Genomic DNA, 27,086 nt, shown 5'->3' with positions numbered 1-27,086 from the left:
TTTATTGATTTTTTACAGAGAGGAAGAGAGAGGGACAGAGAGTTAGAAACATCGATGAGGGAGAATCATCGATTAGCTGCCTCTTGCACACCCCCTACTGGGGATGTGCCTGCAACCAAGGTACATGCCCTTGACCGGAATCGAACCCGGAACCTTTCTATACGCAGGCCGACGCTCTATCCACTAAGCCAAACCGGTTTTGGCTGAGTACACATTTATTAATAGACTTAGAATTTCCAGTTGCTCAGTTATGTAATTTCTAATACAAAGTCCACAACAATTTTCACTCAACTTTCAAAATTTTTTAGAAAAGTTTCAGAGGCTATTCTAAGCAAACCTGACCCAAATTTTGTTTCTTCCCAGTTAGATGACTGCTCTTTAACACCACATACATTTCCACTTAGGAAGGAAATTACTGAATTAAAGATATATTTCTTCCTTAAGAAAATGAAAAAAAAAAAATATTTTCAATGGAATTACCATTCCTGATTCTGAGGTTTAGATTACTTGAGTTGGCAATAATTTGTTTGTCTCTATTCCATTTTCGGGGGTGGGGTGGGGTGGGAGAAAGAATTGTGATTGCCTTGAGTTTCCAATCCAAAAATTATAGTTCTCTGACCTGAGCCCCTTTTGGTCCATCTAATGTCGGCTCTAGAACTATGTCTGCTGAAAGAGGCTGGATGGAAAGGAGATGTCATATTCTTTAATTTGGGGACTTCTCTTTCTTTCTGTCCCTTCTGCACTCCCATTTTTTTTTTAAACTGTGTTGTTTTGAAATAATTGATGGTGAAGAGGATTAAAAGATAACTGTAGATTTGTAGATGTATTAATATTTATTTAGATCTGAGCGGAGAAGATGTGCTTTTTAATTGAAGGAAAGTGAATAGACTTGTTTCACATCATGCCCCTGGCTGAGATCCACTAACAAACAGTCACTACTTACCTACTCCTTCCACTCTCATTCTTTCCCCTTGGACTTCCAGATCACAGGTGTTGGATGAGTTGGAATATTCTGGAATGCATTTTCTCTGCCTTCCCCTTCTCTGTGGGACATGCGTTATCTTTCCCACAGCCTGCATCTTCATTCTCCACAAAACGTTGACGTCAGTGTTTGCGTGACCATCAGGGCAGGATGGGTTATCTCATCTGTTGACTGCTATCGCCCATACCTTTTAGAAACTCTTTTTTTTCTGTTGTCCAAACAGCACACCAACACACCATAGTCTAGCTACTCTGCTGGCTTCCAAGATGGTTTTATATTAACCAGAGGTGTTTATTTTACAAAGGAAACTAAAGTCCCATTAAGTACTTTTCAAGTGATTATGTTAGTTTAATAACAAATCTCCTGCACACTTGTTGGAATTTCTTCTCATTGTTTTCCCAAAGTGTATTTGTTGGGTACATTTTTATCCTCATATTTTTGCATGCATGATTTCATTCAGCAGATTTTAAATCCCCACTGTGAGCCACACAACAGAGAAGTTGCCAGCTTGTGTCTTGCAAAGGATGTTTCTTCAGTTGTCTTCCTGCTACTCTCATTTTGTCTAATATTTAAAGAGACCTAACTTTAAAAAAAATATATATTTTATTGATTTTGTACAGAGAGGAAGGGAGAGAGATAGAGAGTTAGAAAACATCAATAAGAGAGTCATCTATCAGCTGCCTCTTGCACACCCCCTACTGGGGATATTCCCGCAACTAAGGTACATGCCCTTGATAGGAATCGAACCCGGGACCTTTCAGTCCCCAAGCTGATGCTCTATCCATTGAGCCAAACTGGTTTCGGCAGACCTAATTTTTTTAAACCTTTGCATGAGGCCTGGATGGAATTACCTGGCTCATCTACCAAGCAATTTTATTGCTTAGTTAGATAGGAATTTGGGGCCATGCAATACTTCATAAGTAATGTGACTGACAAGCCATGAGTCAAAAGCACTTTGAGAGTTTCTGTCTTTGGAGGGTCTCAAATCTAAGGCATGTCAATTATGATTTTCATTTTGAATATCCATGTGTCCTTGTTCCTCTCATTACTCATCAAAACCTTTCTTTTTTTCTTGATATGTACATGACATATCTAACGCTTCATCACTGTATTATTTTAATGTTTCATTTTGCTGTGTCCAGGCCTACCAATGTCCATGTTAGACTCTGTGTAGGCTTTTTGTTGACCAATTATAGGTGCAGGATTCAGAATAAACATCCCAACATACTTAATTATAATGCAGGTCTATTTTGATAGGTGTAATTTGGGATGTTGTCTAAATTGTTTATTGTTGTCTAAGTTGTTGCTAGCCTTTTAAATAAAATTTAAAATTATTTTATATCTATGCTATTGAGATTGTTAAATTGGGATATTCAGAAAAGTAAATGCATAATGAATACGTATTCCATAGTTTTCTGAGCACCTTCTCTCTTCTCATGGTAAACCTGTTTCTTTTGGTTAGTGAGGGGTGATCTATTACCAGGAATGGCAGCTATCAGAAGTGAGATACAAGGTTTTGGGAGCAGAACATGTCACTGTGATGGCAGCATGATGATCGACAGGTGGGGTTTGTGGTTCCTGTGGGTCAAGGGGCTGCATTTGGACTGTGGCTTCATTCTCTTCAGCTTCGAAAGAATTGCAATCTATGGTGTGTGTGTGTGTCCCCACATATACACTATACTGTTTTTATTTTATTTTATTAATTTATTAGAGCGGGTTTTGTGTATGTATGTTGAGGAAAGGGATACGCATTATCTATCCATCAAGACTTCTAATTGGACTGGGCTTAGCTATTTTAAAAGTGTTACTTTTAGTTTATGTGTTTTAAATTTCATGATTCCAGGCTGAGAAAAAGCAGTATTTCACGACAGATACTGGAGCTCTTTCATTTGACTTTATTTTCAAAAGTTGGCCAGTAATGATCTTAGGTATACGAATAACAATAGCTCCTTAGTGTTTGTGTAGAATCTCAAGATTTATCGAAGATAAAGTGTTAGTTAACGGAAGTTAAGTTGGTGTTTTGGTCTCAATATGCTATATCTATGTTTATTTTTCCTCCTTATGTTACTGCATCTCTCCCAGGTGCCTGAATTTTGCATCCTCTTATCACCTTGAAAGTCTTTTTAAGGATCATCTGTTAAGTTCATTTACACCAAGATACAAGTAATAGATATAGTTTAAAGTGTTAATATTCCGCCCTGGCTGGCATATCTTAGTGCTTAGAACATTGGCCTATGCACCAAAGGGTTGAGGGTTTGATTCCCAGTCAAGGGCACATACCTGAGTTGCAGATTTGATCCCCAGCCCTGGTCAAGACACATTGAGGAGGCAACAAATTGATGCGTCTCCCTCTCTCTCCTGCTGCCTCCTTGTTCCTCCTTCCTGCCTTCTTCTCTAAAAATCAATGGAAGGCCTGGGGCAGGGAGTAGAGGCTGAGGAGGGCTAGAAGAGGTAAATGGGGGGGAAATGGGACATATGTAATACTTTCAGCAATAAAGATTAAAAAAAAAAAAACAATGGAAAAAATATCATTGGATGAGCATTAAAGTGTTAATATTCCAAAGGCCTTCGCATTTTAACAGCAAAAAATGAGAAGTTAGTCTGTACTAGCTGAGTTTTCTTGTGGGAAGGGGAGGGTTGGTTTTTTTTAATTTATTTGTTTGTTTGTTTTTAATCCATAGGAGCTTTTTCAAGCTCTTAAAACCACATCACCTAAGTGGCAACAGCTACTAGCACTCTACCCAAGGTTAGCAACTTAAGGTAATTCCATCTTCAGTAAGTTCAGAGTGATTTATAAATTATTTCTAATCTTTAAAAAACCCTACTTGTAGCAAACAGACAGGATTTCAACATTTCAATCTGTTTGACAGCTGATGAGACAAAGACAACATTTTAGAGAAATAAAGTAACATATTTGAAAACACTTGGAAAAGTGTTAATGTATTATACAAGCAACGTTTTATTGATAAATTGCTGCAGACCTGACAATTTAAGCAGTGCCACTAAATTTTTAATCAAGGTGCTAATTTATAATGCATAAGGAAAGCAAGAGATGTTAATACTGAGATGTTTTCAGAATGAGCTGGGTTAAGAATTCTGATATTTCTTTATTTGAGTGCCCAAGTTAACCTGTGATTTTGATTTCTTAGAGTTTTGGGTGTTTAGGAATGGGAGGGTGATATGATAGACCAGCGATTTTCAACTGGTGTGCTGCAAGATTATTTAAAACATGCAATATCTGACTATTTAGTCTTTTCCCTTAGATTGTCAAATTAAAAAAAAAATGACAACAGCCAACACAACATTAGTTGTATGGTATGAATGAATCAAAATTATACTTTTTTTTTTTGTCAGATCAACAGAAAATATAATATATTTTTGGGTGTGTGGCAGAATTTTAGTAATGGGTTTATGTGTGCTATGAGATGAGGGTTGAAAATCTCTGAGACAGACTTTCAGGTGCCCCAGCACCACAGTAAAAATGTCCATGTCATGTATGTAAGCTCCCATCTGAATGTGTTTCTCATGGACGTGATCACTTCTGGAGAGAAAAGGAAGGCAGCCCTTCCCTGATAACACAGGGAGTTGAAAGAAGTGGAGCCAAGGGAAACAGCCCTCCATGTTCCTGGTTCTGCAGGGAGCCCTGTCCACAGACTTCCTCAAACTGACCGGCTTCCTGAGGGAGCTGGACTCCTACATGGTAATCTGACCAAAGCACGAAGTGATTCTTCTGGTTAAAACAGATCCGGATAGAGGAAGTACTAAGGTCAAGATTTGTCAACTACAACTCAATTATGAAAACTATTCTATTTCCTAGTATTCAGGCATTCAAGAGGTCTGGGAAAAAAATGCAATATTATGTGACTTCCTCAATTATGTAATTTGTTTAGGTATATTGGTTAGGAAGTAAAACTATAGTACCTCAGATTTTATCTGGTTTTTATATTAAAGAGAAGATTCCTATCATTTTTTAAGAGGAAAACATTAAATAAAAAAATAAAATAAAAACAAAAACAACACAAAACAATACCTTAACCAAGCCAAATTACTATTATTATTATTTTTAATTATAGGGAAACCTCAAGAATTTACTGATATCATGAAATACATAGCAGGCCCATCTGTAAAATATTCATATGGAAAATTGCAGGCTGTATTTTAAGTATTGTAAGATATTGCTCAATGTACCAGTGATAGGAGCACATTGTCCTACCAATACTTAGTCTAGTTTTACCTGAATGTGGGAGTTAAAATGTTAGATATGGGTTCTCCATCCAGGGGCGGGGATCCGTAGTTTACTGAGGGCGGGGTGCAGAGTGGAGCTGCAGAAAGAGGGGTGGCGAATAAGCACCTGGAAACCTGCTCAGCATCCCGAGTCAATAGGGAAAAGCCGGTTAACACCAGGAGAAGACAGCGTCATGCAGCCCTGAGCATGTCCCAAAGGAGGCAGACTGGCCCTGCGGAGTGCTGATGGGGACACGAGGAACTGGGCTCTCACCCACAGGTGGTGCCTGGTGTAAAATGGCACAGCCACTTAGAACTGCTTGCAGATGGGACTTCTGAGCCTCCCTAATCCTGTGAGCCTATCCCTCCTCATAAATCTCTTTCTGTAAATCTGTCTGTAAGTGACTGGGCCACAACAGCAGAGACACTGGGTAGATGGACACATACCATTTCTAATAGAAAATTGTGTCCATCTTCCCAATGGCCCTGCAGTTGTGGCCTCGTCATGTACAGAGACGAGTGCTTATTTGGGGGTTGGGGGCAGGAGGGTGTGCCTTCGCACCCTGCTCACACTCTGGTGTCCGTGCCTTCTATTTCCCAAAGCTGTTCCGTAATAAACACCATGTGACTGATCACATACGCACTGTCCCAAGGTTAAATCCTCTTTAAGATGTTGGACTAGATTCCTATTTGCTGAGTCTTTAGTTCAAACAAGAAGACTGGAGGTTCTTTATTGGTTGTGATGATCCTGGCGATTGCTGTTCTATCCTGTTCTTTTATGTAAAACATGGCGGCCACTCTGAAAAACCTCCCATTTGATCTCAAGGCAGGAAAGTATTGCAAACCTCTTATCTCTGCCTCTTTTGATGAATGTAGGACACGCTGCCTACTTGGTTATCCACTGGTCCAGTACAATAGCAACCAAACCTTGAGCTATTTTACATGTGGCGCTTTGCATTCTAAAAGCCTCCTTTGTGGTCTGCTTGCCTTTCTTTCCCTGCAGCGAGCTAATGTGTGCCCGAGTTTGAATTTGTTTCTGAATACTCAGATTTCTCAAGAGGCAGATTTTCTGCTTAGGTAGCAAAACTCGGTGTAACGGAATGGTATTGCTGATTTACCGTGTGACCTTGGCCAGTACAGAGCACACTTGGCCTTGAAATATTTCTCTTCTTTGAAATATGATGTCCGAAGCATAGTACTACAGGCTGGCACGGAATCCCTAGACAGTGGCTTCCCGAAGCCTCTGCGTCTCATCGCCAGATTGTGTGTTCTTCCCCAGAAAAAACTCTTCTTCCCCATATGTCATGCTCTACCATACAGTGATGCCTAACTCGACAGGTGACATTCAAATAGTAAGTAAAAACTGGACATCCTCTAAAGTCAGTATATAAGAATCAAGGTGTTCATACTTTAAAAAAATTTTATTTTTATTTTTAAAATACCCTTGACATACAGTATTATATTAGCTTTAGGTGTATAACTCTGGCATTAGACATATATATATATATATATATATATATATATATATATATATATATATATATATATATAATTTACAAAGTGATCACCCCGTTAAATCCAGTTCCCATTTGACACCATCTATTGTTATTAAAAATATTACCATATTTTAAAAAGAGATTAAAAATATGTTCTCTGCTCCCAGTGTCAATTGGAACCATTTGTTTATCTGATACCTCACTACATAGTTCTTGTACGTTGGGCCCAGTATTTGCAAGGCCTGGGGGATCATATGGTTGAAATAAGAGCCATGGCTTCTGTGCTGGGGAGACACAGCAGAACTGACCCTTCAGGGGAAGGAGAGATCCGAGTGGGTTTGAGTAGTTAGACAGTGGAGGCCCCGAGCTGATTGTACTTTGGGTGAACGGAGTGATTTGTAGGTGGAGAGTCAGAGTTAAAGTTAGGTCTTGAGGATGGGATATATATTGATGATGAGGCGGACTCAGTCTAAGGTGACGAAGACTTGAGGCTGCAATCTTAGCGAGAACATTGGCACTTTAGTAGGGAGTTTGGAATGTTGTGGTTGAAGACAGAAAGCCATTGTAGATTTCTGAGCAGGGTGATACCATATGTTAAGAAAACATTTCAAGAATCCTGTCTAGAAGGCTTACTGCAATGCAAGCTCAAGGGCAGTGGGCAATTGTTTAACCTAAGGCATAAATCAGTCATATAGGATTGCTGAGGTATTCAGGTTTATCCCCAGAGCCTTCCTAATGCGTCCTGTCTTCCCAGTCTCATTCCCTTTTGTGTTAATCAGTCAACAGTGAGCCTGCCTGTCTCAGGCCGTGTTCCTCTCCGGAATTCCTTCTGTCATCCACTCTTCCTGACTCACTTGAGTTCTCCTGTGAAAGGAGCTTAAGCTCAGAGGCCACCGCTTCTGCAAGCCTTCTCCAACATCCATCTTCCCTTAATTACTGTGCCTTTCCTTCTGCCCCAGGGCACCTGGCATAGACTTCTCTAATACCCCCCATCTCATTGTTCCCTGACCTGGTGTTTAGCTGACTGACTGTCTCATCTAGTAATCAGTGAACTTCTTGAGGGCAGAGGCTGCTATACTTGATGCCCAGTACCTGCATGTAGCTCCTGTAAAATGGTAGCCGCTTGTTTACATGAATGAGTGAGTGGCTCTCCATCCCCACCAAACGCTGACATTGAGGACTTGTGAGAGATCCTATCCAATATAAACTTCCGTGGGTGAAAATACAGTGGCAGTTTGTATCCCATATAAATTAATGATATGAAATTTTGTGCATGTGCTTAAATGGATAGGTCAGAAAATTCACTGGCTATTTTAAAGAGAGTTATTTTGTAATGTGAGTCATCAAGTAACTTATTCAGATGCTTCTTTGCTGCCTTAGAACGCAAAAGAGTTTCTACACCTGGAGGAGGGATACATCTGTACATTTCCAAATTATGATTCTTTTCTTTTAAGGGGCCATAATTTCCATTTGTTATCATTAATAGCACTGGTTTTACTGCCAGCATACGAATAAAGCACTTTCCTTTTTACTTCTGTTTTATTCTCTCACTCAGAGAGGTAGTTATTATGGCTTTTGGTAAGAAATGGCTGGTTACTGTAGACATTTATATAATAGTTCTTTTTTGGAGAGAAGGAATTCAGAGCTTTAAAACACTAAAATTCCCACCAAATAAAAATTGCCATCTAAGAGATGGTCTCAGTCTTTTCTTCAGTTTGTATTAGATGCAGATATCCAAAATTATGGCTTCATAGTTCTGGAAGATGTAGTTCTTTCAAACATCATATGCTAGCTGAATGCGATATTTGCAATTATCTACAAATCACAAACTTGGCTGTTATTTTCCCCTTGGTAATTAAATGCCATATTTATACATTTGATCATGATAATTATTTTTGGTTTTGGGAGGTTAGGCAATTTATCTTGCGCTTTCAATGATACCAGTTGCCTGAGCTTCAAAAAGATAAGAACTTAGTGAAGCACTCAGGATACCCAATTCTCAATTTTTTATGTTTATTCACAGTACCTTTCTGCTTCTTCCTTTTCCTTAAATTTAACTAGAGGAATGCTAGTAGCCAAAATGATGCTTTCTGGCTTTGAATTAAATTCCTTCAGAATAAAAAGCACCGAATCTCTGTTAAGCCTCTGTTTTAATTTTCTTTAGGAAATCGGGGTGTGGGTTGAGTTTCCTCACTTCTGTGGACATTATCCTTTTCCACATTTTTCATGTCAGGAAAGCTGTTCGCGCAACCTGTGGGCTCTACCGGCAGTAGCTCAGAGGGACGGCTGCCTTTCGTGTTTTAGACATGGTTTTGCAATGAATGCAGTCTTAGGTCACATTACTTTGGGGGCAGGAGCATTTTATGATTGGTTGATATTGAACCTGAAGTCCACTATACTTGCCAACTCTTTTTTTTTTTTCCCCCTTCTTTTTCTGTACTTCACCTGGATATTCTACTTATTGTTGTAAGAGCAGGACTTTACATTTATTACGATAGTAAATTTCTTTTGTGAAATTCCACTGATGATTCCAGCCTGTTGAGATAATTTGGGGTCCTGTTTCTCTCTTCTGACTTGTTTACCATTTCTCCTCTTGGTTGCCATGAACTTACCTCTTATGTCCCAATGAGGGATTGGAATAGGGCCTGTCAGAACAGGGTCTGGGATCTTCTGCAGTAACAAAAGGACCTCGTTCCCCCTCACACATTTCTTAACCTCCTTTGATTTCTAGTGCCTAGTGTTACCCCTTGGAGACAAAAGTGGAAAATGAAATTGTCTTAAGATAGCAAAGTGACTGTCAGCCCTGATGTTCTTAGACCATTTGGCTGCTTAGTATTCTTGTATTTGAAATGCAGTTCCCTTTGGGGGCAGTGGAATTTTACGTGATCACCTTTCATTTCAGCCAGCATACTTACTCATTCTTACAAGGAGAGATTTAGCTCTCGGGGACGAATCCAGAAACTTCTATATCACACCATTTGAAAACATCACTGGAAAATGGGTGATTTTGTAAAATATATATTCTTATTGATTTCAGAAGAGGAAGGGAAAGGGAGAGAGAGAGATAGAAATATCAATGATGAAAGAGAATCACTGATCTGCTGCCTCCTGCACACCCCCTATTGGGCATCGAGCCCATAACCTGGCCATGTGCCCTGACCAGGAATGTAACCATGACCTCCTGGTTCATTGGTCAATGCTCAACCACTGACCCACACCAGCCAGTGAAAATGGATGATTTTTAATGAAAACAATTTCCTATTGTGGCATTTCAAGTAGGATAAGTAGAATTGAGGGAACTGGGGCAACACTTTGTTATGCAATTTTCCCCTGAAATAGCTAAAAATATGTTCTCAGCAGAGAATTAGTGAATTATAGTGATCTGATGCTGAGCAGTTGTGTTTAAATTAGAGACATCTAGCTCACTAATACCGTGTCACCACAATTTGAAGATAGATAAGTTCTGTTAAAACAGCTTAAACTGATAATCTCTTTTTAAAACACCTGGCTCAGCATGTTAAATTTTTTTTTTTGAAATCCTTATATGGATAACATTACCATGTAATGGCAACCTTAATCCTTTACTTCCAGATGGGTGGGCTCTTAGCTCTTACTCTCTTATGAATCAGGGAGTTACTGGGTAAATGTTATCTTTTAGCCAGGGGAGCAGTTACCATAAAATGCTGTCTGCATGAATGCATTAGTTAATGAACTACTTACTGGCATGGAAGCTATGCACAGCTGTACTTTAGAAAATTTGACAAATCTCCATTTATAAGACACAATAAGTCTGATCATTTCACAAATAATATAATTTCCTAAAGTAAGATGCTAGCCTGGCAGGTGTGGCTCAGTGGTTGAGTTCGATTCCTGGTCAAGGCACATGCCCAGGTTATGTGCTTGATCCCCAAGAGGGGGTATGTAGGAGGCAGCCAATCAATGATTCTCTCTTATCATTGATATTTCAATCTCTCTCTCCCTCTTCCTTTCTCTGAAATCAATTAAAGAATGCACAAGTACCCACACAAACAAACAAATAAATAAAAATGCTAACTTTCCTAGTTACACAAAAACAATTATAAAAGAACTCATTCCCTTTCCCCCAGTATATGCTGAATGCACCGTATGTTTCAGGTTCTGGGGGAGAGGTAGAGGAACCAGAGACGAATATGAGATAGTCATAGACCTGTAGGAACCCACATACCTGAAAGGGAGTCAGATACTTAAAAAGCACAATGTGGCCAATGAAACGATAAAGCTGCGATCACAACCACAACAACAACCACAACCGTATATCCATGTTGAATGGATTGCTGTGTAGACACGGGGAGGGTAGATCAAACAGGGAGAGGCCAGGGCATGAGGTGTCCAGGTGAGAGGTGATAAGAGCTACCTCACCTGGCATTGATGGGAAGAATTCAGAAAGAAGTCAAGACATTTTCAAAAAGGAAGTATCAAAAATTACTAGCTATACAAGTCCATATGGCTTCAGGGCTTGCAATTGGGCAAAACTATAGATTTACGCTGAAACAGATAAAAATGAGTACTTTTTCTCATTTAGTTTATATAGTTCTTTCTTTTTTTTAATGTATTTTATTGATTTTTCACAGAGAGGAAGGAAGAGGGATAGAGAGCTAGAAACATCGATGAGAGAGATACATTGACCAGCTGCCTCCTGCACACCCCCTACTGGTGATGTGCCGGCAACCAATGTACATGCCCTTGACTGGAATCGAACCCGGGACCTTTCAGTCCGCAAGCCAACGCTCTATCCACTGAGCCAAACCGGTTTCGGCTTACGTAGTTCTTTCATTTGCAGCCTACTTCTATGTTCACAGTATAGATGGACTACTCTGAAATACAAAACATCCACTATGTCTTGAAATATATTAAAAAAGGGATCCAGTAATATACTTGGAATTACTAAAGAGTAATAAAGGTATACTCATATACAGTAAAAAAAATTTAAGGAACATTTTTAGTAAATCTTGATTTTGTTAGCTTTGTGGGATATTATTGTATTTTTATTTAGGAGGAAACTGAGGCACAGAGAAGTTACAGTTTAGCTGGGATAATAACACCTGTTTTCCAGGATATTGTGGGTATTAAGAGAAGTTAATGTGTATTAATTTATATCTTGCCTTATACAACTGATATGTTCTAAGAATATGTGCATTCAAACTCTATTTTAAATGTTATAAATGAAAACATTTTGGGGAAGATGTATAATTACTTCCAGTTTATTTTTGGGGAGTCTGTAATCTGGGCATGTGCCCTTGACTGGAATCGAACGGGACCCTTTAGTCCCCAGGCTGACGCTCTATCCACTGAGCCAAACTGGCTAGGGCAAGCCTACATTTTTTTATATTCTGAGCATGGAAGGACCAGTGCCAAATGCTGTATGTGCAACATCTTCTTTAGCTTTTACCCACAAAGAGAGGCGCATTTAGTCTCTGACACTCTTTCGTAAATGCTCCATTCTTTCATTCATTCACTCTACAAATATATTTTTTAATTGAATGTTTGCTTTTTTGCCCAACTGGTTTATTCTCAGTCCCTTTTGCTTCTCCACCTGGGTGATTTTGTTATCATTTGTTTGTAGTTTTAAATATTCTCTCTTCTTGGCTCTCCCCCAGTTCCACGAACTCTCCTATGTCTAGCTCAGACTCAACTCCTTCCATAAACCCCTTAAAACTTCCCCAGTCTAAAAGACCCCTCTCTTCACCAAGTCCAAAAGGACCAAAGCACACCTTTCATTGGCCAGTTGTTCATGATGCTGATTTCTGTCACGGCATCTTACTGAAATCCTTTGCTTCATTTTCATACGTTTGTCTTCTCTTTCCAACTTGGTAAGTTCTGGTGAGTGTAATACATGTTATATGAACTTTCCAACTTGGATAAGATTGTGAATCACAGTTAACACTTTGTGTCCCCTAGAGTAAGTAGTTCCTTAATAAGTAGTAGATTTTTGTGTTGCCAGAAAACTCAACTCCCAGTTGAAAGGATATATCATAGTACAGGATGGGAAATAGTCTCAGTTCTGTAACCTAAGAAGGACAATATGCAGGTGAAGGCTGGCTCACCGAGGGAATTGAAAACCTTAGCACAGAAGTCAGAACAGCTTTTGGGAGACTGAAAATATATTTTTTTGTGGTATTAAATATCTGACTAAAATGAAGCTCAGAGAGCAATAAGACACTCTCGAGCATCTTATAGTTAGTATCTATAGCAGGTTAGACCAGGAGAGGAGAAGGCTCATGGTAAGATCCTGATCTTTTGTCTATGCAGAGAAAGATTTTGTTCCATAGTGTTGATTCATACCGAATGGGGGAAAAATACTGGATGTTCTAAAATACTGAAAAACACATTTAAAGCCTCATAAGTCCTTGAAAAATAGTGAATAGTGGTTCAGCTTCCATTCAGAATTATTCATTCATTCACTCATTTATTATTTTTAATCTTTCCTGAATCCTTATGGGATGTTAAATCGAAGATGTAGAAGAGACAGTTCCTGCATCTAAGCATGGAGACAAGATATATAAACAAATAGTTACTATGCTGTGTAAGTGTAATACATGTTATGTGAATTGTGTTAAACATGTCATTTTGGATAGAGTCTTTAAGGTTCTTTCTATCTATAAAATCACACGAATAACATATTCACAGGGCCCTAAGAAATTTAGAGGAAAAAAGCATTCCTTACAGTGGAGGCAATCAAAGAAAGTGTTTATTGGAAATGGTACTGGAGTAGGGCCTTGTTAGGTAATATTTTGATAGGCACTGATTATAAACATTTATTGAATGTTTGCAGGAGGCAGTATGCTAGGTGCTTTAAGCACATGTTCCAGTCAGGAGGAGGGTAGAACAGAGTTATCTGGATACCCTGAAATTATACTGAAAATTCTGTAAATGTAAATGTATACATTTTCATGGGGAAAGGTTCCAGAGCCCTATAGTCTATGGACCATGGCAGAGAGAATAGCACATGTGTTTCCTTTTTCCAACTACTATAATTTTATCTGTTTTGCAAAAATAATTGATTACCTCCATGTTTGAGCACCTTTTAAAGGAGGATTCCTTGAGAGAGAGTTTTCTACTAATAAGGTTTCTATTGAGATAATCCGTGACTGTTGTAGCTAAGCATTAATTTACATATAAATTGAGTTGAAAAACCACAGTACTGAGTTTCAGATCAGAACTTTAGTATTATTTTTTTTTTATAGGCACATATCTATTAGTGTTATTTAAACACACCACATAGTACAGTGGATTTTGCTCAGTGTTGAATGTTCTTATAAGAATCCCTTAGGGTTACACACAGTCAGTCACTGAAGACCTTAAAATATTGTAAGTTTATACTAATTGACCTGCTTTATTATTTGCATTTCATTAGGAATAATTTTTTAGTTTTTCTTTTTCTTTCATTCCCCCATCTTTTTAAAAAAAAGTTTTGAAGAATTGGTTGAATTGACTATTGTTTGAGTCATAGAATAATTTTTGTAATTTATGAAGCAAAGGTATCTTATCAGAGGGAGTTACTTTTGCATTTTAATTTTCTGCAACCAAGTGTGAATATCATGCTCAAGAATTTTCACATAGTCAAGATAAAAATCTTTATTTTCACTTGTTCAGACTTCTGTTGCAAACATGTGTCCTCATTGCAAAGCTATACCATACCAACTAGTAAGATGGTGCTTGGGCCATAGATAAACATTTTTGTATGCTACCATACAACACTGATGTGATTGCTCTAATGAAACAGTTTAGAGGAGATGTACTTCCAGTTATAAAAATCTATATTTCATTAAAGTTTAATTCAGTTAACAGGGTAGGCATTCATGGGAAAATGTCTATGCTTTTAGTGAAATGTGCTGTACACATATGCATATGTGTATATGGGCAAAGTTGGGCCAGGGCAGAACACCTTTTCCAAGTAACATTGCAAAGAGTGCTGTAGATAAAGATTCAAACATGGAATTTTTTTTGGTAGAGATTGACAAGCTGATTCTAACATTCGCAGGAAGCACAAAAGACCCAGAATAGCCAAAACAACTTAAAAGAAATAACACCAGTGCTGGTGAATGAATACTACCTGATTTTAACCCTTATTGTGAAGTTAAAATAATCAAGATAGTGGGGCATTGGCACAAAATTAGACCAATAGAACAATGAGACAAAATAAAGTTAAAAAATGGACCATAGCTATAGACAGTTGATTTTCAATGGAGAAAAGGCAGTTTAGTGGAGAAAGAGTAGTATTTTCAACAAATGTTATGGGAAAAATTGAATATGTATATGCAAAAAATGAACTAATCATATCTTTTATCACTTACAAATGTTATGATTGGCTTTGTTTCCATTTGATAGTGACCTTTAGCAGGCTGTCATGAAGACATGTGACGAGTTTACCAAATACTCCTTGTCAAAATGTATTCTTTTGACAACTTGTACATAAAGTGCATATTGATAGAAAAATTCTCTTTGGTTAAGCAGGTAGGATATTATAATGTATCCAGCCATGCATACTGTAGCTCTGATGCTTTCTTTGAGGCTGTTTTTGTTTACATATTTATATACTTGTAGTTTTGATATGACTACTACTTAAATCTCATTTATAAGCTTCATTCCTTGTGTATAAGATTCTATTGGGATATAGTATTTACATTTTGCAAATCTTAGACTTTATATCGTATTTTTTTTGGATTGAAATCTGACTACTTGAATTCTCATGACAAACTCTAGTCATTTCACTTTCATTGACTTGGGATTTTCACTTGGCAAATCATCTTATGTTTTGTCATATTAAAACAAGATGTGACATTGAATTTCGGCTGTTTCTGAATTTGTACTTTTAGTTACCCTTAAATAATATTGTAATAACGCAGTTTTTCGAAATCCTCCTTTTTACTTTCAGTTTCTAAACTTAGCTGATTATCAGGAGGAAGCACAAGGAGGCTTGGGCAGCCAACATTAATATTACCACGTCTGTGATCTAAAGCTCATGCACTGCAGGATCGTGCCCTTCCTCTGGGCCTTTCCAGTTCTGTTTTAGACTCAGACATACACCCTGGGTGATGGGACTTTTCAGTCTAGTAGAGTAAAATGTAAAGCTACAAGTTAGAATGGGGATATGGCTTACAAACAAATGCACTGCCAACAGCAAGAAGTGACTGTGTCACCCTGATAGCAAGGGAAGAGACAAGGAAGAAAAAGCATAAAAAGGATAAAACAATTTTCAAGAGAACAAAGTGATCTATAGCAAAAGCTATTGCAACCACAAGAAATATTGAAATTACGTACAGAACATTAAGAATACAGGAAATGGCTGAAACCGGTTTGGCTCAATGGATAGAGCATCGGCTTGGGGACTGAAGGGTCCCGGGTTTGATTCCGGTCAAGGGCATGTACATTGGTTGCGGGCATATCCCCAGTAGAGGGTGTGCAAGAGGCAGCTGGTTGATGACTCTCTCTCATAGATTTTTCTAACTCTGTACAAAAACAATAAAATATATTAAAACAAAACAAAACAAACACACAAACAAAACTGGCAACCTTTAAAAAAAAAGAATACAGGAAATGAATGCTCAATTCTATAAATTCCAATAGCTATTTGTCAGTACTTAACTCGCCCTTTCTGTAGCTTTTTAACACTATTGATTACTGTCTCCCTCTATTCTTTTAGCTTCCATGATGCCAAACATGCCTAGTTTTCCCTCTCCTTAGCCTCTCTGCCACTTTTGCTGGTGCATTATCTTTTACCTGGCCTTTAATATTTGCATTGACCCAAGGCTCTTTTCTGGACCATTTCATATTCCCCCTTAGATATTCTCTTCTGCACCATGGCTTCAGTTACAACATAGGCACCCACGACTCTCGCAGTGGTAGCTGCTGGGATAACCTCAGACTCATATTCTGGCGAATGCTGGCCTTGGTCTCATGGGCCAGCACCACCCAGTCACGTGGGCTCAGCCTCACCCAGCCTTTAGAACCAGCCCCGATCTTAAGCAAGAAAACAGTGAAGGCCATGGCTGAGCAGTGACCATCCGGGCAGCACTGATCTAATCTCTCTTCACCCCAAGGCCCTTCTGAGTGGATTTGGCTTGGCATGCTATGAAAAGGGCTCTGCCTTTTTCCTATTCCATGACTGAGTTCGCATCTTGGTTTTCTGCCTGATACCAGCTGGCTCACTTGTGTCTGGAGTTCTGTTTTGATCTCCTACTGTGCCTGGGAAGTCCCAGAGGCTGGTCCTGAAACCTGGCCTCCGTGTCTTCCTGGCACCTGCCTTTTGTCTTCCTGGCTCTCCTTTCGCGCCCCCCACCCCCATTGTCCTTCACCCTCCCACTGAGACCTCTTCCTTCTGCCCACTGCTGGACTTCCTCCCTCAGGTTAACTCAGTGCTTCTCTAGATGTCCTCGCCTCTTCTGTTTCCCTGAGCGGCACAGTTGACTTCTGCTCCGTATCTGGGTCTACTCAACCTCAGTTCTAGGACCTTGCCTTCAGTTTGCAATGACTCGAAGGCTCCCTGGAAGTATATTTTTCCTTCATACTGGCATTGCTCAATGACGTTAACGTGGTCTGCTTTAAAGAACGGAGAAATCCATAGATATTTGTGTGGCCCTGTGCTCCGTTTTCAGTGAAGTCCTTTGCTCACAGAACTCCGCTATTAAAACAATTCAGAAATAAGACTCCATCTAATGTATTTAGGGACTCCAGTTCTTAGAATAAAAATGGACAAGAGTTCATGCATGTGCTCCATATTAATTACCTTCTGCTTAACCTCAATTAATCGAAACATAGCATGCTTTTTTTCCCCCCATGGAAGAGGCATATTGGAAATATTTAAATTCTTAAATATTTAAATGGTCATGCTGTGCTTTTCACAGATGATTGGAACACTGCCCAGGCATAAACTAACTGTATCATCCTTCCCCCAAACAATTTGTCTGTTGTTTAACCCAGTGTAATTTGTTTTTCCTGACCCGTGGAAATGACAGTGTTTTATGGGGAAATAAAAATAACATAGAGCAATAGCTCTGAATTTCTAATACCTCTCCCCTCAAAATCATTCTTTGATATAAAAATGTATTTCAAAAATAGGTTATTTTTTAACAGGGGGACCCAGGAAAGATTTTTAAAAGCAGGAGTCTCATTTTGTGAGCAAGACAGGTTATGGTGACTCACACTATAATTTCATGGATGCAGTATCAGGCTTTCAGTGCTTATGCACACATAGCCTTCATCCTTTGTGTGAATTTGTGCCCAAGAGATTTAATCACCATCGGATTGATCCCAGGCGGAAGCCTGGTGGATTTTTTTTTAGAAAGAAATAATTTCATGTGTCCAGTAACTAAACATTCAGGATGAATGGAACACAGAGGACACACCAAGAAAGCTAGCTGTGCCACCAGAAATTGTACCTTCCTCTGAGGAAGAGCACATCTCAGAACCACAGGTGAGGTTAGTTAGGCTTTCAGACATATCACTTTTCCATAGCATAGAAGTCTCAGGAGACACACATTTATCACCTCTTGAAGAGTCCAGCTATTGATCAGCTTGTTCAGCCTGTTCCGAAGGATAAATCATTTCCCAGGAGGCTCATTGGGATCCAACGAAAAAGCATTTTGTAGCTCCGGCCTCTTTAGGTTGTGGGGCCCAATTTCACTGTGGTAGGGGCCGGGGTCCTCACAATAAGCCATTTTCCCACCAATGGGACATCCTGCAATTCAGTTCTGACACTGTCTACCCAGAGATTGAAGGCTCAGTCTTATAAGACTACCCTGTCCCCCGCCACTCTGATTTCAGCCACCAGCCCCAAGGCCAGGCTTCTGACAGACTGGCTACAAATTGGAGGTTGCAGTTGACCCCTTTCCCACTCAGGGTGCCCAGTGCCAGTCCAGTTGGTCATCTGTACTTCTGACCAAATGGCTGTCAATCAGAGGTTCCCATGACCACCTTCTTGGGTTCAATTAACTTGCAAGAGTGTCTCACAGAAACATGCTGATTACCAGGTTATTGGTTTACTCGAAAAGGATACCCGAACTTGGGAATAGCCAGATGGAAGAGATGCTCATGGCAAGATCTTTGGGAAAGGGCACAGCTGCCCTCCCACTGTTGTCCTCTTCTTTACAACAAAACTCCTTGGAAAAATTTCAAGAATTGTCTATCAGTCTCTACTCCTTCTCCTCCCATTCTCTCTTAACAGGCTGTCATCCACCCCACTGCACTGGAACAGCTCTCCTAAGCCTCCTGAAGGTCCCCAGGTTGGCCACTTCCAGCGTCCAGTCTTTGTTCTCCGACCTGACGTGTTGGCTGCATTTGATGGAGAGGAAGGTCTTCCTTCATGAAACGCCCTCTTGGCTTTGGGCCACCTCTCTCTTTCTGTTTCCTTCTGTCTGGTTGACGACTTCTGCTCACTCTTCAGCTCCTCACCTCTGCACGTTAGGAAGCCCAGGGCCCATCTCACTCTCTCAGTGATCTCATCCTTTTGCCAGACTTAATGAATTCCAAACATCCGCCTCTAGCTTAGACTTCTCTCTAGATGAAAGACTCTCACATATCCAGCGCTGAAGGCATTTTTTTGGGGGGGTGCTAATTAGAAAAAGCCGCCCCTTTCCTCAAGCACTTGACTGCCATCTTCTGGGAAATTTTCAGAATAAACACACCTTGCAGATGGCTGTGAATGAGCATGGTGTCTGCACAGCTGTGGAATCCTAGCCATGAACAGCAGCCCGTTTTTCCACAGGGTGGGTGTGAAAGGGCATCACAGGCCCCCAACTGGACTCTTGATCCCCATCCCCCATCCCTCCATCCTCTTCCTTTTAGTCATTTCTGTTTCAGAAGTTCTTCCCCTTGCTGAGGTCACACTTCTTGAAGTTGTCCTCCACTCTTCTCTTTCTCCTGCACTACAGCTTTAATCCGTCAGTGAATCTGTGGGTTTTTCCTTCCCAATACATTAGAATTTAACCATGAAACACCACTCTCACTGCTGCTATACTGATCTGAGTCCCATCATCTCTCTCACCTCTATTATTCCAAAAGCCAGCTTCCTCTTTTGCTCCACATTGTCTGTTCTCAATGCATTAGCCACAGTTACCTGTTTAAAACCTGGCCACCTCTTCTTTCTTCTCTACCCCAAACCTGTCAATTGGTCTGATTGGATCTCATCTCATAGCTCCTCCTCTGTGAGCTCTGTGCTTCGGGCATGGGCCTCCTTGTTGTTCCTGTGCACATCTGCTTCAGGCATTTCCGGGATGCTCTTACATAAAGCATGGCTTATTCCCTCCTTTCATGAGCATATCAGAGAAGCCTTCCTCAACCAAAGCATATAACAAAGTAACCCTTTCCCCCAGCATTTAACACCCCCCTTACTGTTCAGTCTTCTCCATTGCACTGATTGTCTGGTGTGCACACACATCGTTTATTGTTTCTCATCATTGGGGTTTAAACTTCATGAGGCTACATTCCCAGTTTCTAAAAACAGTGCCTGCCTGGCAAGTAGAAACTCAATACATATTAGTTGAAACATACAAAGATCCCTAAATCTAGCTGTGGGATTCTATCGTTAAAAACACCCAAAGGTTTGAGATGGTCCTGCACAATTGTAATCTCTCAATTCCAAAATAAAAACATTTTCAGGACTCCAGGGATGAATTTAAATCTCACCTGAAAATTGCATCGATTTTACAACCTTCTAGAAGGGCATCCGTTTCCTACAGAGAAAGCAAATAGGCGCCATCTAGTGGCACCAAGAGAAGACTGCATTTGTGTTACTTTATGATTCAAAAGCTTATTAATCCTGTGAAAGTGGTACTTATGATCATCCTAAATCCTCAAGTGTGCATTTTCCACAGAATATATTAACCTAGAAAGTACATTACATTTCTTCTAAAACATCTATAACTTATTTTTACTTACTAATTTTTGTTTTCAGGGATTTAGCATTTTTTGTTCCTCTCTACTTTTCCTATTGTTTTATCCTCTGCTTATCTTAAAACTGTTTACATTCACAGGGTACTGGCCTAGTCATTGGGTATATAAATACAGGCTCTCTCTGAGAATTATATCCTAATAAAAACAGCATGTATGAGGGAGACGTGTGAAAGAGCTTGCTAAGCGATGCAGTAACTTCTTAAAACCAGCATTCCGAAGCCCATTGAAGGCTTTGGTGTTGAGTATGTCCCCACCATTGGGCAGTGAGCTTTCGGAGTCTCAGTGTGCCATTTTCCAGAAAATGCACATATAATGATACGCCGGAGAAATGAAGGTAGAAACATTTGTGCCCACGCTCACTGACAGGAGAGACAGGAATTAATCACAGTCTCAGGCTGCCAGTCAAACTTTGAAACAGTTGGGTCCTTACAGTGCTTGTTAAATTAAAGCGGAAACTCGTCAGTCCACTTCGGGAGCCTGTGACCTTTCCGGCCGGGAGCAGCTGGGTGGGGCTGGGCAATGCGTACTGCCACCAGGAAACCAGAGCAGCACCCATCAGTCCAGCAGGTGAAGGTCATGACAAGAGAGGCCGGGGAAGATGGACTCTGTGTGCCCATGCTCAGGTTAATCAGTCTGGAGGAAGACTTTGAGTAGCTTCAGGGGGCAAAAGTTGGACCAATGGAGTATGATACGAAAGCAGATTTCATGCCAACGTTGAAAGCATTTTTCAATGACGGTGTTTTCCAAAGAGATCCTAGTCTCAGGTCCCTCATTAGTGAAGATTCAAGCAGAGGCTGGATGATACCGACCAAGGATTTGCTGAAGTTATTAAGATTCTCTGATTCCTGGCTTTCTGTCTGCACACATGGAAACCCTCCCTACTCTTCAACGCTCAGTCCATACCCCGCTTGTTTGTTGTTGTTGTTGTTGTTGTTGTTGTTGTTGTGAGCACTGCAATAATCTTTAGCTCCTAAGCTGATGCTCTGCTACTTGAAGACAGAGGACCACATCTCATAGTTGCTCACCTGTTGGCCTTGCCAGAGCAGCTGCAGGTTACATACTCAGGGGGAGAAAGACTCTCAATGCTCCGTGCAGCTGGTCTCTGGACCCACAGCAGCCTTAATGGAGCAATTCTTTAGCTAAGTATTATTATAGAAAAATGAACACATTTGTTAAGACTTGTTCCCTTGTAAAAAATTATAATAATTTTTAGGGGCACTAGTATCAGCTTCTTTTTTCAGCTGTGTTGTTTATCATGTACCTGCTACCCAGGAAAGCAGGTATAGAAATTGATAGTACAGCAGTTGGTAGAATGCTACTGAAATTTAAAAAACAAATTTTCTGCTTATTGGATAGTTATTTTAGAGTTTTTCCTCCAGCCTACAGATATTTTTTTTAGGTTGTAGGTAAATATTTTCTTTGATGTAATACTTTTTTTTTATTTTTCTCTATAAAATATCTTTTAAATTTCAGAAGTTGGGCCCTGGCTGATGTTACTCAGTGGTTAGAGAGTCAGCCTGTACACCGAATGGCCATGGATTTGATTTCTGGTCTATGGCATGTGCCTGGGTTACAGATTCAATCCCTAGCCCAGTTGGGGCACATGTGGAGGCAACCAATGGATGTGTCGCTCTCACATTGATGTTTCTCTCTCTCTCTCTCTCTCTCTCTCTCTCTCTCTCCTCTTTCTTCCCTTTTTTCCACTGTCTCTGAAAAGCAAGGGAAGAAACATCCTTAGATGAGGATTAAAAAAAATTTACAGAAGTTGGTGTGGCATTTTGAATCATATGTTGTAAAGCTAAATTATACCATATATTTTTCTTTTTAAAGAATTAGGTACATTTTGTCTTTAAATCTTTTTGCCTTTGGAAGCTGTATTTATAAAACCTAGCACTCCATCATAATAAAGTGGTGATACTGGAAAAGGATGTGCTAATCGGATTAGAAGATGGGCTTTGTGCGTGCCCTCTAGCTAATTTCTTTGACAATAAGATGCTGCTGTTTGTTTTGTCATTTCAGGGGCCCAAATTCTCTTTAGATTATTTAATAAGCTAGAAGGTTGAAAGCCTGCTTATGGTATTTAATTGCTTCTGTGAACATGAGCAAGTTTAGCAAGCTCAGCATTAGTGCTGTGTTTAATATTTCTACAGTATTAACGGTGTTCTCTTGTTTTGATAGTTGAGACTTATAATTAAAAAACATAGTTTCCTTACAATTATTGCAAGAGTGGATGATTTTAGGTTTTGTTAATTTGTCTTTTTGCAGAATATGCTGAATTTCTACATTGCAAAGGAAAAAAATTTACAGATTTTGGTGAAGTTCGCCATGAGATTGAAGCAGAGACAGACCGAGTGACCGGCATGAATAAGGGCATCTCCTCCATACCCATTAACCTACGAGTCTATTCCCCACACGGTAAGTAAAGTAACACAAGTCCAACTTCTTGTCCTCAAAAAAATTCATGACATCAATTAACATGCATTATTTGTATAGAAGATGGTTTGTTCTCTCAAAAAATTACCAGGTTTCTAGGATAGTGTTTGGATATTGCCATAAATTCTGTGGTCTAAAGTGTTCATAGATTTATTTATGGGGAGGCAGGAGGAGGTGACTTAAAATGATCAGAATTGAGTAAGTAATTTCTTTATGTTTATTTTAAACTTTTAGAATGCCAAAGAGGTATGCTTGAAAGCTTCAGTTTTTCAATACCCTCAGTCTTTGCAAATATCTTAGCGGTGCTTGGTACTATGGTTGAGTCTTCCCTATTAGATTTTCTTGCAGCCCTGTGTATTCTCTTTATTCTCTTCCTTAGTAATCAACTGCAATTTGCTTTCCAGACTATCAGCAATTACAATTTAGACAACCAATTCATTTTAGTGTGGTAGCTTTTTAATCTCTAATTTTCTATCCAGCTCTGTTGCTTTTCAAATGGAACCTGGATGAAGTAAGTTCAATTGCAATGTCCCAAGAAGACTTGGTGTCAATGCTCTTCTGTGCAGGGAACAAGAGCCAGGTTGGGGCTGGAGTCACCGAGTCAGGGGTCGTTGCCTGCTCTCTGGAATGCTGCTCCATGAGACTGGCTGGGGACCATGAATGGTGAACAGCTTTCCAATAGGCTAAGTGGCTAACCCTCTGTGAATAACATCCGATGTTTTTGAAGGGAAGGACAAAGCTTACCCTGAGAACTTGACACCATTTGAAGGCAATGTACTGCATGAGACTGGCAGATAGTGTGTGAACATATGGCCAGTTTTTATCAATACTTATAACGCTTTAGTTGTCGATATGACAGCTCTCCAAGAAAAGAGGCAAGCAAATCAGGGCCATTCAAATTATGTGAAAATGATTATTTGGAATAGCACAATCATATCAAAACAGTGAAAACTTGCAAAGCCATTTCCTATTATTTGCTTTTTATTCTACACACCTGAGTTGGGGTTATTTGGATGCCCCATCTACAAAACTGAGCTTTTTCATTTCCACGAAAATGACAGGTGATTCTGCATAGTTGATGTCTTTTAGCACGGAGGGTACACGTAAGACTCTCTTTCCTGTCTGCACAGTGTTAAATCTCACCTTGATCGACCTGCCTGGGATTACTAAGGTGCCCGTGGGAGACCAGCCGGTGGATATTGAGCATCAGATCAGGGAAATGATCATGCAGTTCATCACGCGGGAAAACTGTCTGATTCTGGCTGTCACCCCAGCCAACACCGACCTTGCGAACTCAGATGCGCTAAAGCTGGCTAAAGATGTGGACCCTCAAGGTGAGTGTGTGGCCCTTAGGATGAAAGGAAATTCATTGAGAATGTAAGGTAATAGCAATTCTCAAAACTTGAATTCATTATTCACTAAATCTGCCATTATTAATATTGTTAGAGCTTTTGTATTTAGGATGTTGAAAAAAAAAATAACTGGGGAATAAAATCTAAACCTATGCAAATAAATGTAATATTAATCGAGATCTAAGAAAATAGACATTTCTAACCTTCGTGCACTACTTATTTTAAAAGTCAATAAAGTAAATATCTGGGACAGAATTTAGACAGTCCCCTTGGTTATTATAAGCACCACCTGAATAATTATTCCCAATAAAGAAATCTATTTTTTATTTCTTTAAAGCAGGAAGCTTTTTTTAACGCATGGAAGATGTTTAACTTACAATTACTTGACATAAATATATATTATAAAAGTAGGGGTTTATTTGTTTTTGGAATTTCAGAATCCAGAAAAGTACCTTATTTATGCTGATGATCTGATTTCTTTTCTTCTTCTGAGCTGAGTAATAACAGTTTATCTGCAGAGACCCTAGTGATGGGTCTTCCTATGTGTCTGTTTAAAGTAACTATGGAGGTGCATCAATGATGTGTCTGTTTAATACGGAGATGTATGGTCTGCAATTCTAGGATTTCTTCTCTGATCATTAATCACCCTCATTTTCTCTCTTCTCCTTATCATTAGCATGTTAGAACTCCTGGATCAATTTCCCTCCCCCCCTTTTTTTTCTCTCTCTAAATCATCTGCTTCCTCATCCTTTTGTTCTGCATCTTGCAGGATTCAGACAACTTTATCTTCAGCTTGTCTAATTTTTCATTTCTGATTTCACTTAATAAGTTGCAACAGCATTTTCCTATTGTGTAAATGTTATTTTTATTGTTTTCTATCCACTCAGCTCTTTGTTTCTTGTGCAGTGTCCTCTCTAAAGGTTTTAACGAGAACATTTTGAGAATTCCTTTTATAATCTACAATGTTTCTGAGTCCATTTTTTCCTGTTGGTTGTTTTGGTCGTTGTCTTTGATCTCAGAGACCTCTCCCAAGGTGATCTGGCGATCTTTTGCTGCTTGTTCAGATACAAGAGCAGAAGCACTAAAAAGCTGAGGGAAGCTCTGAGTGGGCATAAATGAGAGTCATTGACTTTACAAGAGTGTAAGTGGCCAGCCGCTAGATTTCACTGTGATGGTGGGGTTTTCAAAGCTACTGCAGAGCTCAGGAGACAGGAATGGGAAAAGGAACAGTCAAACAGCACAAATCTCACTGTTCTCACTGAGATTCAGTCATTTTTGTTGGAAAAATACCTTTCAGTTTGTTGTAAGCCTTTGATTAATCTCCAGAGTTCTGAAAAAGTTAATTTTGCCAATTTTTGCCAATGTTCTTATTGCTTTTATGGAGGAATGGCTTTCTTAGAGGTTCTTATTCCATTGCATTATTCCCCATTCTTATCTTAAGTAACTTTAATAATCAGGAAATTGTCATGTAAAAGACATTTGAATTGGGATAATGATGGAAATCTGGTCATGACATCTGTGACACTGTTGGTCTTCATGATTAACTTGGTGGCTATGCAAGGGGCCTGTCCTCAGCACTTGATGTCCCTCTTTCCTGAAGTTTTGCCCTTGGCTGAGTAGGATGAACTATTTAGATAACAGAGAACCATTACTTATTCCAGGGTGCCTGACTTATGATCTGATTCACCAAGGTACATAATTGTATAATTTTCTGAGAGGTGGTCTGTTTTAGGCAGTAGCTACTTTGTACTAAAGTAAGGCCATTTTCATCTATGTAGGACTTGCATATACTAGTATTTAAATATGGGGGGGATGGTGTGAGCAAATGTAGATTTACGGTTGTGAGTACATGAAACAGAGTTTATTCTTGTATTATTATTTATTAATTATTGGGTTAATTTTCAGATGAACAACTGTAAACCTACTTTTGCCCCACCATGTATATACCTGGGAAGGAAATTTCTGTTGATAAATGAGTATTCGATTATTTGCATAAGGATATTCAAAATGAAAGCTTTTACAAAATAAATAGTACTGTCGTGCTGGAAAACGTTTATCTGTGCTATATATCAAAATGAGTTTCATGATGAATTGCTCTCTCAGTATATGTTGAATGTCACAGATTTGTAGCCAGACAAAGTTCAACCTTATCTGTTGCATCACTTGTGAAAAATGCCTTTACTGACTAAACGAGAATTTTTAGCACAACTTCAAGGGGAATGGCTATCCAGTTTAAAAGCTCAAACTCCTAGTCATCAGAAATATGTAAAATTTTATGTGTATTTTCCCCTGACTCTTCAAAGTGCTCTTACACACTTTGGTTTTCGTTTCGGCAGAATAATGTGAGTTCGGTTGGAGTGAGATCCTACTTTGGGGAGAGGGAACTGATTGGGGGGTGACACACTCTGTTGAGTAACGTGTCTCTGACCACAGTGCCTTGTGGTTGCCCCTCCCTCCTCACCTCGTGCTCCTCTCACTGCATCAGATCACACCTCAATTAATTGCTGTATTAAATGGTGTAGATGGAACACCACAGGGTTTGGAAGCAGAGCTTTCACATCCTGATAGCATATCCTTGGGCAAATTGTTTAACTTCGTTGAACCTTATTACCTCATTTCTAAAGTGAAATGAAATTGCAATAAACCTTATCTCAAAAGGCAATTAAATAA

At 39.4% G+C, this 27,086-nt stretch overlaps 1 protein-coding gene across 12 annotated transcripts in view; it reads left to right on the top strand.

Moving 5' to 3' along the window:
- DNM3 (dynamin 3) overlaps positions 1–27,086 on the top strand; it is a 358,762-nt gene that overhangs the window by 55,405 nt on the left and 276,271 nt on the right. For all 12 annotated transcript variants that reach the window (XM_036442129.2, XM_036442127.2, XM_036442130.2 and 9 more), the window contains exons 3-4: positions 22,897–23,046; positions 24,195–24,398. In XM_036442129.2, the coding sequence (XP_036298022.1) occupies positions 22,897–23,046; positions 24,195–24,398 (354 nt within the window). The remainder of the gene's footprint in view (positions 1–22,896; positions 23,047–24,194; positions 24,399–27,086) is intronic.

This window comes from Pipistrellus kuhlii, unplaced genomic scaffold (assembly GCF_014108245.1).
Source record: "Pipistrellus kuhlii isolate mPipKuh1 unplaced genomic scaffold, mPipKuh1.p scaffold_m20_p_18, whole genome shotgun sequence".
NCBI classification, from domain to species: domain Eukaryota; kingdom Metazoa; phylum Chordata; class Mammalia; order Chiroptera; family Vespertilionidae; genus Pipistrellus; species Pipistrellus kuhlii.
This window is presented reverse-complemented; position numbering and strand designations above follow the sequence as displayed.